Genomic DNA, 12,369 nt, shown 5'->3' with positions numbered 1-12,369 from the left:
ATTGGTAGAATAGGTTGCCAGACTGATAGAAAGACAAACAGATTGGTAGAATAGGTTGACAGACTGACAGAAAGACAAACAGATTGGTAGAATAGGTTGACAGACTGACAGAAAGACAAACAGATTGGTAGAATAGGTTGACAGACTGACAGAAAGACAAACAGATTGGTAGAATAGGTTGACAGACTGACAGAAAGACAAACATGTTGGTAGAGCAGGTTGACAGACTAACAGAAAGGCAAACAGTTTGGTAGAATAGGTTGATAGACAGAAAGATAAACACATTGTAAGAATAGGTCGACAGACTGACAGAAAGACAAACAGGTTGTTAGAACAGGTTCACAGACTGACAGACAGAAAGACAAACAGGTTGCTAGAATAGGTTGACAGACTGATAGAAAGACAAACAGGTTGGTAAAATAGATTGACATTTTGATAGAAAGACAAACAGGTTGGTAGAATAGATTGACAGACTGACAGGAAGACAAACAGGTTGGTAGAATAGGTTGATAGACTGACAGAAAGGGGGTATGGTTGAGCAAAACAATGTATTTATAAACGAATGTTACTGAGTGAATCAATGTAAAATACATACATACGTACATATCTAGATGGATAAGTGGATGGATGGACGAACCAAAAGATGAATTAATCTATAATTCAGACTGACGAGGTAAATTTTTTTTTTTTAAATTTAAAAAAATGTTTTGCCGCAGATCACCCGGTCAAGATGAACACTTTCATTTTTCTGCTGGCCCTGTGGTATGTAGGATTGTCTGTGGGATTGTCTGCTGTGTGGTATGTAGCACTGTCTGTGGGATTGTCTGCTGTGTGGTATGTAGTGTTGTCTGTGGGATTGTCTGCTGTGTGGTATGTAGGATTGTCTGTGGGATTGTCTGCTGTGTGGTATGTAGGATTGTCTGTGGGATTGTCTGCTGTGTGGTATGTAGGATTCTCTGTGGGATTGTCTGCTGTGTGGTATGTAGGATTGTCTGTGGGATTGTCTGCTGTGTGGTATGTAGTGCTGTCTGTGGGATTGTCTGCTGTGTGGTATGTAGTGCTGTCTGTGGGATTGTCTGCTGTGTGGTATGTAGGATTGTCTGTGGGATTGTCTGCTGTGTGGTATGTAGGATTGTCTGTGGGATTGTCTGCTGTGTGGTATGTAGGATTGTCTGTGGGATTGTCTGCTGTGTGGTATGTAGTGCTGTCTGTGGGATTGTCTGCTGTGTGATATGTAGGATTCTCTGTGGGATTGTCTGCTGTGTGGTATGTAGGATTCTCTGTGGGATTGTCTGCTGTGTGGTATGTAGGATTCTCTGTGGGATTGTCTGCTGTGTGGTATGTAGGATTGTCTGTGGGATTGTCTGCTGTGTGTTATGTAGCGCTGTCTGTGGGATTGTCTGCTGTGTGGTATGTAGGATTGTCTGTGGGATTGTCTGCTGTGTGGTATGTAGGATTGTCTGTGGGATTGTCTGCTGTGTGGTATGTAGGATTGTCTGTGGGATTGTCTGCTGTGTGGTATGTAGTGCTGTCTGTGGGATTGTCTGCTGTGTGATATGTAGGATTCTCTGTGGGATTGTCTGCTGTGTGGTATGTAGGATTCTCTGTGGGATTGTCTGCTGTGTGGTATGTAGGATTCTCTGTGGGATTGTCTGCTGTGTGGTATGTAGGATTGTCTGTGGGATTGTCTGCTGTGTGTTATGTAGCGCTGTCTGTGGGATTGTCTGCTGTGTGGTATGTAGGATTGTCTGTGGGATTGTCTGCTGTGTGGTATGTAGGATTGTCTGTGGGATTGTCTGCTGTGTGGTATGTAGGATTGTCTGTGGGATTGTCTGCTGTGTGGTATGTAGTGCTGTCTGTGGGATTGTCTGCTGTGTGGTATGTAGGATTGTCTGTGGGATTGTCTGCTGTGTGTTATGTAGCGCTGTCTGTGGGATTGTCTGCTGTGTGGTATGTAGGATTGTCTGTGGGATTGTCTGCTGTGTGGTATGTAGGATTCTCTGTGTGATTGTCTGCTGTGTGGTATGTAGGATTCTCTGTGTGATTGTCTGCTGTGTGGTATGTAGGATTCTCTGTGGGATTGTCTGCTGTGTGGTATGTAGGATTGTCTGTGGGATTGTCTGCTGTGTGGTATGTAGGATTGTCTGTGGGATTGTCTGCTGTGTGGTATGTAGGATTGTCTGTGGGATTGTCTGCTGTGTGGTATGTAGTACTGTCTGTGGGATTGTCTGCTGTGTGGTATGTAGTACTGTCTGTGGGATTGTCTGCTGTGTGGTATGTAGTGCTGTTTGTGGGATTGTCTGCTGTGTGCTATGTAGGATTCTCTGTGGGATTGTCTGCTGTGTGGTATGTAGATTTTCTCTAGGATTGTCTGTTCTGTGGTATGTTAGATTGTCTCTAGGGTTGTCTGTAGGTTTGTCAGTTCTGTGGTATGTAGGATTATCTGTAGGAATGTCTGTATGGTTGGCTGCTCTGTGGTATGTTGGATTGTTGGTAGGATTGTCTGTAGGATTGTCTGTTCTGTGGTATATTGGATTGTCTGTAGGATTGTATGTAGGATTGTGTCTAGGATTGTCTGTAGGGTTGACTGTTCTGTGGTATGTTGGATTGTTTGTAGGATTGTATGTAGGTATGTCTCTAGGATTGTCTGTAGGGTTGTCTGTACTGTGGTATATAGGATTGTCTGAAGAATTGTCTGCCCTGTGGTATGTTGGATTGTCTGTAGGATTGTCTGTTCTGTGGTATATTGGATTGTCTGTAGGATTGTCTGTTCTGTGGTATATTGGATTGTCTGAAGAATTGTCTGCCCTGTGGTATGTTGGATTGTCTGTAGGGTTGTCTGTTCTGTGGTATGTAGGATTGTCTGCAGAATTGTCTGCTCTGTGGTATATTGGATTGTCTGCAGGATTGTCTGCTCTGTGGTATGTTGGATTGTCTGTAGGATTGTCTGTTCTGTGGTATATTGGATTGTCTGCAGAATTGTCTGCTCTGTGGTATATTGGATTGTCGGTAGGATTGTCTGTAGGATTGTCTGTTCTGTGGTATGTTGGATTGTCTGTAGGATTGTCTGTTCTGTGGTATGTTGGATTGTCTGTAGGATTGTCTGTTCTGTGGTATGTTGGATTGTCTGTAGGATTGTCTGTTCTGTGGTATGTTGGATTGTCTGTAGGATTGTCTGTAGGATTGTCTGTAGGATTGTCTGTTCTGTGGTATATTGGATTGTCTGTAGGATTGTCTGTTCTGTGGTATGTTGGATTGTCTGTAGGGTTGTCTGTTCTGTGGTATGTTGGATTGTCTGTAGGATTGTCTGTAGGGTTGTCTGTTCTGTGGTGTGTAGGGTTTTCTGCAGGATTGTCTGCTCTGTGGTATGTTGGATTGTCTGTAGGATTGTCTGTAGGAATGTCTGTAGGGTTGTCGGTTCTGTGGTATGTTGGATTGTCTGTAGGATTGTCTGTTCTGTGGTGTGTAGGGTTTTCTGCAGGATTGTCTGCTCTGTGGTATGTTGGATTGTCTGTAGGATTGTCTGTAGGATTGCGTATGCATGTCTGTGTGATGGTCAGATGTGATGAGCTGCATTGGTGGTGATGGTGTGTGTGCATGTGAGTGTGAGTGTGCTTGCGTACGTGTGTGTGTGTGTGCGTGTGTGTGCGTGTGTGTGTGTGTGTGTGTGTGTGTGTGTGTGTGTGTGAGGGGGTGTGTGTTTGTGTGAGGGTGTGTGTGTATGTGTATCCGTGTGTTTGTGAGAGGGAGGGGGCGGGGGAACAGCCGTGTGGTGCAGACCAGCTCAGAGCCCTAGAAGGAAGCCTCGCTTTTCGCTAAGTGTGTGTGTGTGTGTGTGTGTGTGTGTGTGTGTGTGTGTATGTGTGTGTGTGTGTGTGTGTGTGTGTGTGTGTGTGTGTGTGTGTGTGTGTGCGTGCGTGCGTGTGTGTGTGTGTATGTGTGTGTGTGTGACAGCCCTGTGGTGCACACCAGCTCAGAGCCCCAGAAGGAAGCCCTGCTGTTCGCTCAGGCAGACAAGGACGGGGACGGTCAGCTGACTGAAGGAGATCTGCAGACTATCTTTCTGGATTTTGACACAGACGGTCAGCCATACTTTCCCCTCCCACTTCTTCCTCTCATCTCTGGTTTGGCCTCTCTCCCCACGTCCCTGTCTCTGTCTCTCTCTCTTTCTCCCTCCATCTATCTCTACCTCTCTGTCTTTCTCTCCTTCTCCGTCTGTCTGTCTGTCTGTCCGTCTGTCTGTCTGTGTTCTGTACTTATGTTTGTATGGATGGATGGATGTATATATGTATGTATGTATGTGTCTGTCTGTCTGTCTTTCTTGTCTGTCTATGGGATGGAAGAATGGACATATATATATATATATATATATATATGTGTGTGTGTGTGTGTGTGTGTGTGTGTGTGTGTGTGTGTGTGTGTGTGTGTGTGTTGTCTTGTCTATAGTTTCAGTTTTTCAGTTTTCAGTAGCTCAAGGAGGCGTCACTGCGTTCGGACAAATCCATATACGCTACTCTGCCTGTCTATAATCCTGTGGTAATCCCTACACACGGCAACAATCCACAATAGGGGGGTATGCTCTAGGTGACTGATGTCTGTGTACGACCGTTAAGGCCCCTAGTTCAGCCAGGGGAACCCGGGCCCGACACAGCATCAGTCAAAATCATATATATAAAAAAAGACAAAATACAAAGAAACATCCTGTCCTGTAGCTATACTGTGCCTGGGGCTCGCAGCCAGGCCTCAATCCTGGTCTTGAAAGACTGAGGGGAAATGGCTGAGATTATGTGATCTGGAATCTGGTTCCACAGGCAGACAGCTAAAGGGAAGAAGGAGTGCCTATATATATATATATATATATATATATATATATATATATATATATATATATATATATATATATATATGTGTGTGTGTGTGTGTGTGTGTGTGTGTGTGTGTGTGTGTGTGTGTGTGTGTGTGTGTAGCCAAGTGCTCAGCTGGCTACTAACTGTGGCTCAACTCACAGCACAAGCTGAAAGCTGAGCTATAGCAGACGCCTTTTTTTGCATCAAACCGCCACAGAATGTGTGACGCCATTCCCGGTTTGGATGCAAAGCCCATTCTAAACCTATTCTCTAAACATCTATTAAATCAAGTCTCTGTATCGTTCACTGCGATGTTATATATGTTATGCTTACACACACACTTTAGTCAGTTAGAAGCATATTTGATTTTAGTTTAATTGTTTGTCAGTGTAAAGATTTCAACTGACGCTAAGCTTACATTTAACAACAACCACTCCACAACTAGTGTTGCTGTAAGCCAATGGGTGAGCTGAAATGTGTGCTTCTGATGCACCGTATTAAATTAAATTTCTCTTTTGTTGGATCAGTAAACTGCAAGTATCATATACTGGCAGAATCATCACAATTCCATCTTTTGATCTATTCCAATGTGTTTGTCTACGTTAAACTGATAGAATAGAATAGAATATGTCTTTATTACCAAGTGTACCAGGATCACAAGGAATATTGGGTGGGATGGTACATAAGATAGAACATAAATCGAAAATCATACACAAACACAGATACAGTAGAAATAAGATATATACAAGTGCATATCAATATAAAAACTTGTGCATACTCACGCATGCAATCAATCAATCAAAATCAAAAACACTTTATTAATCCACATGGAAATTAAGTTGTGCAATCACAGGCTCATTGTAAACACTGGCATAAAATCATGCGCAACATAAGAAGAGATTAAAACTAGTCAAATAAGAATTCCCAATAGCTGACGATATACTAACCCCCCCACTCCCCACACACACATACTCATGTTAAGACAGTAGGGTATTGCACAACAATATTAACAAATGAAAACATCCAACAACAAAAAAGGGCATAAGATTACTAAAAATGACATGCGCGCACGCACGCACACACACCCACACACACACACACACATGCACACACACACACACACACACACACACACACACACACACACACACACACACACACACACACACACACACACGTTAAGACCATAAGGTATTGTACAACAATACATAAATAAAAACATCAAGGGAATAAATCGTATATATAAGTAAAATGCACACACACACACCCACACACACACACACACACACGCACACACACACACTCACACACACACAAACAACGTATGCATGCACATAACATATGTCACGCCAATAAGATTAGAACATTAACATTAAGATACATGAAATCCAAGTAAAATAAGAAAATATTTAAAAATCACTTCCGATCACACACACACACAAATGCTTGCTTGCCCGTGCTCACCCGCTCAGTCCCACATGCACGCATAATGTCTGCTCCCATACACTCGTCTGCTGGTGAAGTTCAGGTGTTGCTGTGGCGAGGGGGCTTGGGGGGTGGGAGGGTTCACTTAGTGTATTGGATGTTTTGATTGTGTGCGCGAATGGCTGTAGGAATAAATGAATTAATGTATCGAGATGTTCTTGCGCGTGGAGCTCTAAACCTACCACTTATGTCTGACCTTCTGCTATTAATGTCATCATGTAGTGGGTGTCTTACGTCGGTCAAAATTGTTATTAGTCTGTCAGTCAGTTTTCTATTGTGCATGTCGCTAAAGGTGTCTTGTCTTATACCCACCACCCCACCCGCTTTCCTAATGACTTTTTCCAACCTGTCTTTGTCATGTTTGGTCAGGTTTCCCCCCCAGCACACGGCTCCGTATGTTAAAACACTACAGACAACAGATGTGTAAAACATTTGGAGCATCTGCTTGCATACATTAAAAGATTTCATTTTTCTAAGACAGTACATGCGACTGTTGCTCTTTTTAATGAGTGCAGTTGAGTTTTCATTCCAAGACAGCTTATTGTCGATTATCACACCGAGATATTTGTAAGAGTCTACTTGTTCGACCACTTCATTTTTTGTGATGATTTTACTTAAAGTTGATTTCTTTTTTCTGAAGTCGATTACAAGCTCTTTGGTTTTGCCAACATTCAGCTCAAGGAAATTTTCTTCACACCAGTTCACAAACCTGTCAATTTCTCTTCGGTAGTCAGTGTCATCGTCATCAGTAATAAGTCCTGTCAGTGCGGAGTCATCTGCAAACTTAACGAGGGGACACGAATTGGTCAGACTTCTGCATTCAGCCGTATACAAGGTAAAAAGAAAAGGCGAGAGGACTGTACCTTGTGGTGCACCTGTGTTTGTGAAAGAGACAGTAGACATAAAATCACTGCACGCACTGTACAGACACACACACACACACACACACACACACACACACACACACACACACACACACACACACACACATGTTTGAACAGAAGCTGCATATTACATGTGGATGGGGCTGATGACTAGATGTTCAGGTAGATGGTTGTTGGTTGCACAATTCTATTTATCACACTGGATTTGTTCAAGAGACAGGGCATTGACTGCTTTGGGGGAAAAGCTATTGGCGAAGCGATTGTTTTCGTCCTTATACTTCTGTACCGTCTGCCAGAGGGGAGCATCTCGAAAATCCCAAAAGCTGGATGTGAGAAGGTAGATCAGCCCTGGTAATCTTGGTGGAAGTTCTTACGATTCTCTCACACGGACACAGTCACAGACACACACACACAGACACTGACAACCGAACACGTGATTTTTAAATAGACACATTGTTTACACAAGTGAGTTTAAAAAAAAAATTTAAGTATGTGTGTGTGTGTGTGTGTAAAGTGTGCGTGTGCAATGTGCGCGCGTGCAAGTGCGCTTTTGTGTGTGTGTGTGTGTGTGTGTGTGTGTGTGTGTGTGTGTGTGTGTGAAGTGTGCGTGTGCATGTGCATGTGCGCGCGTGCAAGTGCGCGCTTGTGTGTGTATGTGTGTGTGTGTGTGTGTGTGTGTGTGTGTGTGTGTGTGTGTGTGTGTGTGTGTGTGTGTGTGTGTGTGTGTGTGTGTGTGTGTGTGTGTGTATGTGTGTGTGTGTGTGTGTGTGTGTGTGTGTGTGTGTGTGTGTGTGTGTGTGTGTGTGTGCAGGTGACAGCAGCATCAGTAAGGCGGAGTTCGTGGCTGACTGGAGGGACGTGTTCCACCTGGGCAACAGCCAGCAGGCAGAGACGCTGTTCGGGAGGGCCGACACCAACGACGATGGAGCCATCACTGCAGCCGACCTGCCCGCAATCTTCGCTTACTTCGATATGGATGGTGAGGGTTGTTGGGGGGTCTCTCTCTCTCTCTCTCAGTGTTGACCTTCTGGATCTCTGTGTCTGTGTCCGTTCTCTCTGTCTGTGTCCATGTCTTGTCTGTGTCCACCTCTCTCTGTGTCCATCTCTCTGTCTGTGTCCATGTCTTGTCTGTGTCCACCTCTCTCTGTGTCCATCTCTCTGTCTGTGTCCACCTCTGTGCCCATCTCTCTGTCTGTGTCCATGTTTTGTCTGTGTCCACCTCTCTCTGTGTTCATCTCTCTGTCTGTGTCCACCTCTGTGTCCATCTCTCTGTCTGTGTCCATCTCTCTGTGTCCACCTCTCTCTGTGTCCATCTCTCTGTCTGTGTCCACCTCTGTCTGTGTCCACCTCTCTCTGTGTCCATCTCTCTGTCTGTGTCCACCTCTCTCTGTGTCCATCTCTCTGTCTGTGTCCACCTCTGTGTCCGTCTCTCTGCCTGTGCCCATCTCTCTGTCTGTGTCCATGTCTTGTCTGTGTCCACCTCTCTCTGTGTCCATCTCTCTGTCTGTGTCCACCTCTGTGTCCATCTCTCTGTGTCCACCTCTCTCTGTGTCCATCTCTCTGTCTGTGTCCACCTCTGTCTGTGTCCACCTCTCTCTGTGTCCGTCTCTCTCTCTGTGTCCATCTCTGTGTCCATCTCTTTGTCTGTGTCCATCTCTCTGTCTGTGTCCATGTCTTGTCTGTGTCCATCTCTCTGTGTCCACCTCTCTCTGTGTCCACCTCTGTCTGTGTCCGTCTCTCTGTCTGTGTCCATCTCTCTGTCTGTGTCTACCTCTGTGTCCACCTCTGTGTCCATCTCTCTGTCTGTGTCCATCTCTATGTCTGTTTCAATCTCTCTCTCTCTCTCTCTCTCTCTCTCTCTCTCTCTCTCTCTCTCTCTCTGTGACGGGCGCAATAGCCGAGTGGTTAAAGCGTTGGACGTACAATCTCAGGGTCCCGGGTTCGAATTTCGGTAACGGCGCCTGATGGGTAAAGGGTGGAGATTTTGTCCCATCTCCCATGTCAACATATGTGCAGACCTGCTTGTGCCTGAACCCCATTCGTGTGTATACGCAAACAGAAGATCAAATACGCACGTTAAAGAACCTGTAATCCCTGTCAGCGTTCGATGGGTTATGGAAACAAGAACATACCCAGCATGCACATCACCGAAAACAGAGTATGGCTGCCTACATGGCGGGGTAAAAATGTTCATACACGTAAAATCCCACCTGTTTTCATACAAGTGAACGTGGGAGTTGCAGCCCACGAACGAAGAAGAGGAAGAATATCTCTGTCAGTCTCTCTGTCTGTGTCCACCTCTATGTCTGTGTCTATCTATCTGTCTGTGTCCATCTCTGGACATCTCATGTGTATATCTGGTGGCCTTCGCATTAAACTTCCTGCGTTCCTGCGTTCTGTGTGTGTGTGCGTGTGTGCGTGTGTGTGTGTGTGTGTGTGTGTGTGCGTGCGTGTGTGTGTGTGTGTGTGTGTGTGTGTGTACGTGCGTGTGCATGTGTGTGTGTGTGTGTGCGTGTGTGTGTGTGTGTGCGTGCGTGCGTGCGTGTGTGTGTGTGTGTGTGCGTGCGTGTGTGTGTGTGTGTGTGTGTGTGTGTGATGTGATGTGACAGGCAACAACCTGGTGGACCTGAACGAGTTCCTCACCCAGTGGGGAGACCTCAGACTCGATGCTCCAGACACTGTGGAAATCCACCTGGACAACAACTGAACCACGTGACCACACCCGCCAATCACACTTCCTTTCAGATGACCACGTGCCTGCGGACACTTCGAAGCTATGTTCCAAGTCCGTCGTATCATACCTTTCGTATAATGAGCTCTGTGAATTATCAAACTTCTGCTTCCTTTTGCTTTCCTTTCGTCTTGATACAATAAAAATCAGAAGAAGAAAATAAACGTGAGTTCAGGTTGTGAATTGTTCGGTCAACTCTATCCGTTGACACTGACCTCTACAGTGATCTGTGACACTGTCCTGTGACACTCACTTTTGACCCTGACCTCCGGCACTATCCTTTGACACTGACCTTTGACACTGACCTCTGGCACTGTCTTATATAATAATAAATAATAATAATTGTATTTATATAGCGCTGAATCTTGTGCAGAGACAAATCAAAGCGCTTTCTCACCAGTCATTCATACGCATGCATAACTCTAAAACTGGAGAAACTGAAGACAAGGAAGAGGCAGGGAAAGGAGGCTATTTTGGGAAGAGGTGGGTTTTAAGGCCAGACTTGAAAGAGCTGAGTGTGGAGACTTGACGAAGCGAAAGAGGAAGTTCATTCCAATTGCAAGGTCCAGAGACAGAGAAAGAACGGCGGCCAACAGTCGAGTGTTTGAATCTGGGTGTGCGTAAACAGATTGGATCCGACGCCGATCGTAGTGAACGAGATGGAGTGTAGTGGTGAAGGCAGCCGCAGAGATAGGAAGTGCTGATCTTGTATTTTATTCTGTGTGAGACAGGGAGCCAGTGGAGATAATTGCAAAAGAGGAGTGATGTGCTCAGATATTTTCTTTCTGAGGACGAGTCGGGCAGCAGAGTTTTGTATGCGCTGAAGAGACTGAATGGATGAAGCAGGCAAACCAGACAATAGAGAGTTACAGTAGTCAAAGCGAGAGAGAATGAGAGAAACGACAAGTCTAGATGTTGCATCAATGGACAGATATTTCCGGGTGGAACTGATGCGCTGCAATCGACAGTAGCAGGATTGACATGTCTGACTGATAAATTTTTGCATGGACAGTGTATTGTCAATGACAACACCGAGGGTTCCTGACTGAACTGGAAAGAGGGATGGATGTACTGCCAAGTTTGATTATGTCAGTTGTGATGGAAAAGAGTTTTTGTTTAGTTCCTATGATCGTTGCTTCAGTTTTGTCCGCGTTCAACTGTAACTTATTTAGAGTCATTCAGTTTTGAATGTCCAAAAAACAGTCGGATGTTTCTTGCAAGAGCGACGACAGTTTTTTTCGGGGGTATCGCTCTTCTGGAGTTGAGTGTCATCAGCATGGGAATGATGAGTAACATTGTGGTGGTTGATAGAGGAACAGTGTACAGTGTGAAGAGCACTGGGCCTAAAACAGATCCCTGTGGGACTCCATGTTCGATTTTAACGGGTTCAGACTGGAAATTATCAACAATGACAGACTGGAATCGATACACATACATACACACAAACACTCAACACAGGCGTGTGTCATCCGGCGGGGTGCAGTGGCAGTCTTTTCCGAGTTGTATCATCAGTTACTTACAAAACAATGCCATTTTATGCCAATCCACGTCAAACGAGGGAATCAGTGTACTGGTGACGTCACGCAGCCAGCCACACAGGTCCGCACCGTGTGCAGCAAGAGCAGCACGTGAACAAGACTCACTCACACACCTGCACACCGCGACGCTGTCTGCCTTTCTTTCTAACCCTTCCTCCCAACACACACACACACACACAGAGGACAGGCAAGGAGTCAGAGACAGAAAGACAGAAGATACGTTCTCGGCCTGTGTGTTTGGAAAGGTACAGTTCATTGGTGTGTGTAAGGGGAGGTACAGTGCAGTACAGATGGTGTGTGTTAGGAGAGGTACAGTACAGTACAGGTGGTGTGTGTCAGGAGAGGTACAGTACAGTACAGGTGGTGTGTGTTGGGAGAGGTACAGTACAGTACAGGTGGTGTGTGTTAGGAAGAGGTACAGTACAGAACAGGTGATGTGTGTTGGGAGAGGTACAGTACAGTACAGGTGGTGTGTGTTAGGAGAGGTACAGTACAGTACAGGTGGTGTGTGTTGGGATAGGTACAGTACAGTACAGGTGGTGTGTGTTAGGAGAGGTACAGTACAGTACAGGTGGTGTGTGTTGGGAGAGGTACAGTACAGTACAGGTGGTGTGTGTTAGGAGAGGTACAGTACAGTACAGGTGGTGTGTGTTGGGAGAGGTACAGTACAGTACAGTACAGGTGGTGTGTGTTAGGAGAGGTACAGTACAGTACAGGTGGTGTGTGTTAGGAGAGGTACAGTACAGTACAGGTGGTGTGTGTTGGGAGAGGTACAGTACAGTACAGTACAGGTGGTGTGTGTTGGGAGAGGTACAGTACAGTACAGGTGGTGTGTGTTAGGAGAGGTGCAGTACAGTACAGGTGGTGTGTGTTGGGAGAGGTAC

The 12,369-nt window shown here is 45.4% G+C and overlaps 1 protein-coding gene across 1 annotated transcript; it reads left to right on the top strand.

Annotated features, from left to right (window-relative positions):
- Positions 1-721: 721 nt before the first annotated feature.
- On the top strand, positions 722-10,011 carry LOC143276242 (uncharacterized). Its single transcript, XM_076580717.1, has 4 exons — positions 722-762; positions 3,955-4,082; positions 8,028-8,195; positions 9,826-10,011. Exons 1-4 carry the CDS (start codon positions 731-733, stop codon positions 9,921-9,923), a joined length of 426 nt encoding a protein of 141 aa, XP_076436832.1. The 5' UTR covers positions 722-730; the 3' UTR covers positions 9,924-10,011.
- Positions 10,012-12,369: the final 2,358 nt, after the last annotated feature.

Source organism: Babylonia areolata, chromosome 31 (assembly GCF_041734735.1).
Source record: "Babylonia areolata isolate BAREFJ2019XMU chromosome 31, ASM4173473v1, whole genome shotgun sequence".
NCBI classification, from domain to species: Eukaryota; Metazoa; Mollusca; class Gastropoda; order Neogastropoda; family Buccinidae; genus Babylonia; species Babylonia areolata.
Note: the sequence above shows the minus strand (reverse complement) of the source record. Positions and strands in the feature narration are given on the sequence as shown.

Coding starts and splice junctions, on each gene's coding strand:
- LOC143276242 (XM_076580717.1), top strand. CDS start 731: ATGAACACTTTCATTTTTCTGCTGGCCCTGTG. Junction 4,083..8,027: donor TCTGGATTTTGACACAGACG/GTCAGCCATACT, acceptor GTGTGTGTGCAG/GTGACAGCAGCATCAGTAAG. Junction 8,196..9,825: donor CGCTTACTTCGATATGGATG/GTGAGGGTTGTT, acceptor GTGATGTGACAG/GCAACAACCTGGTGGACCTG.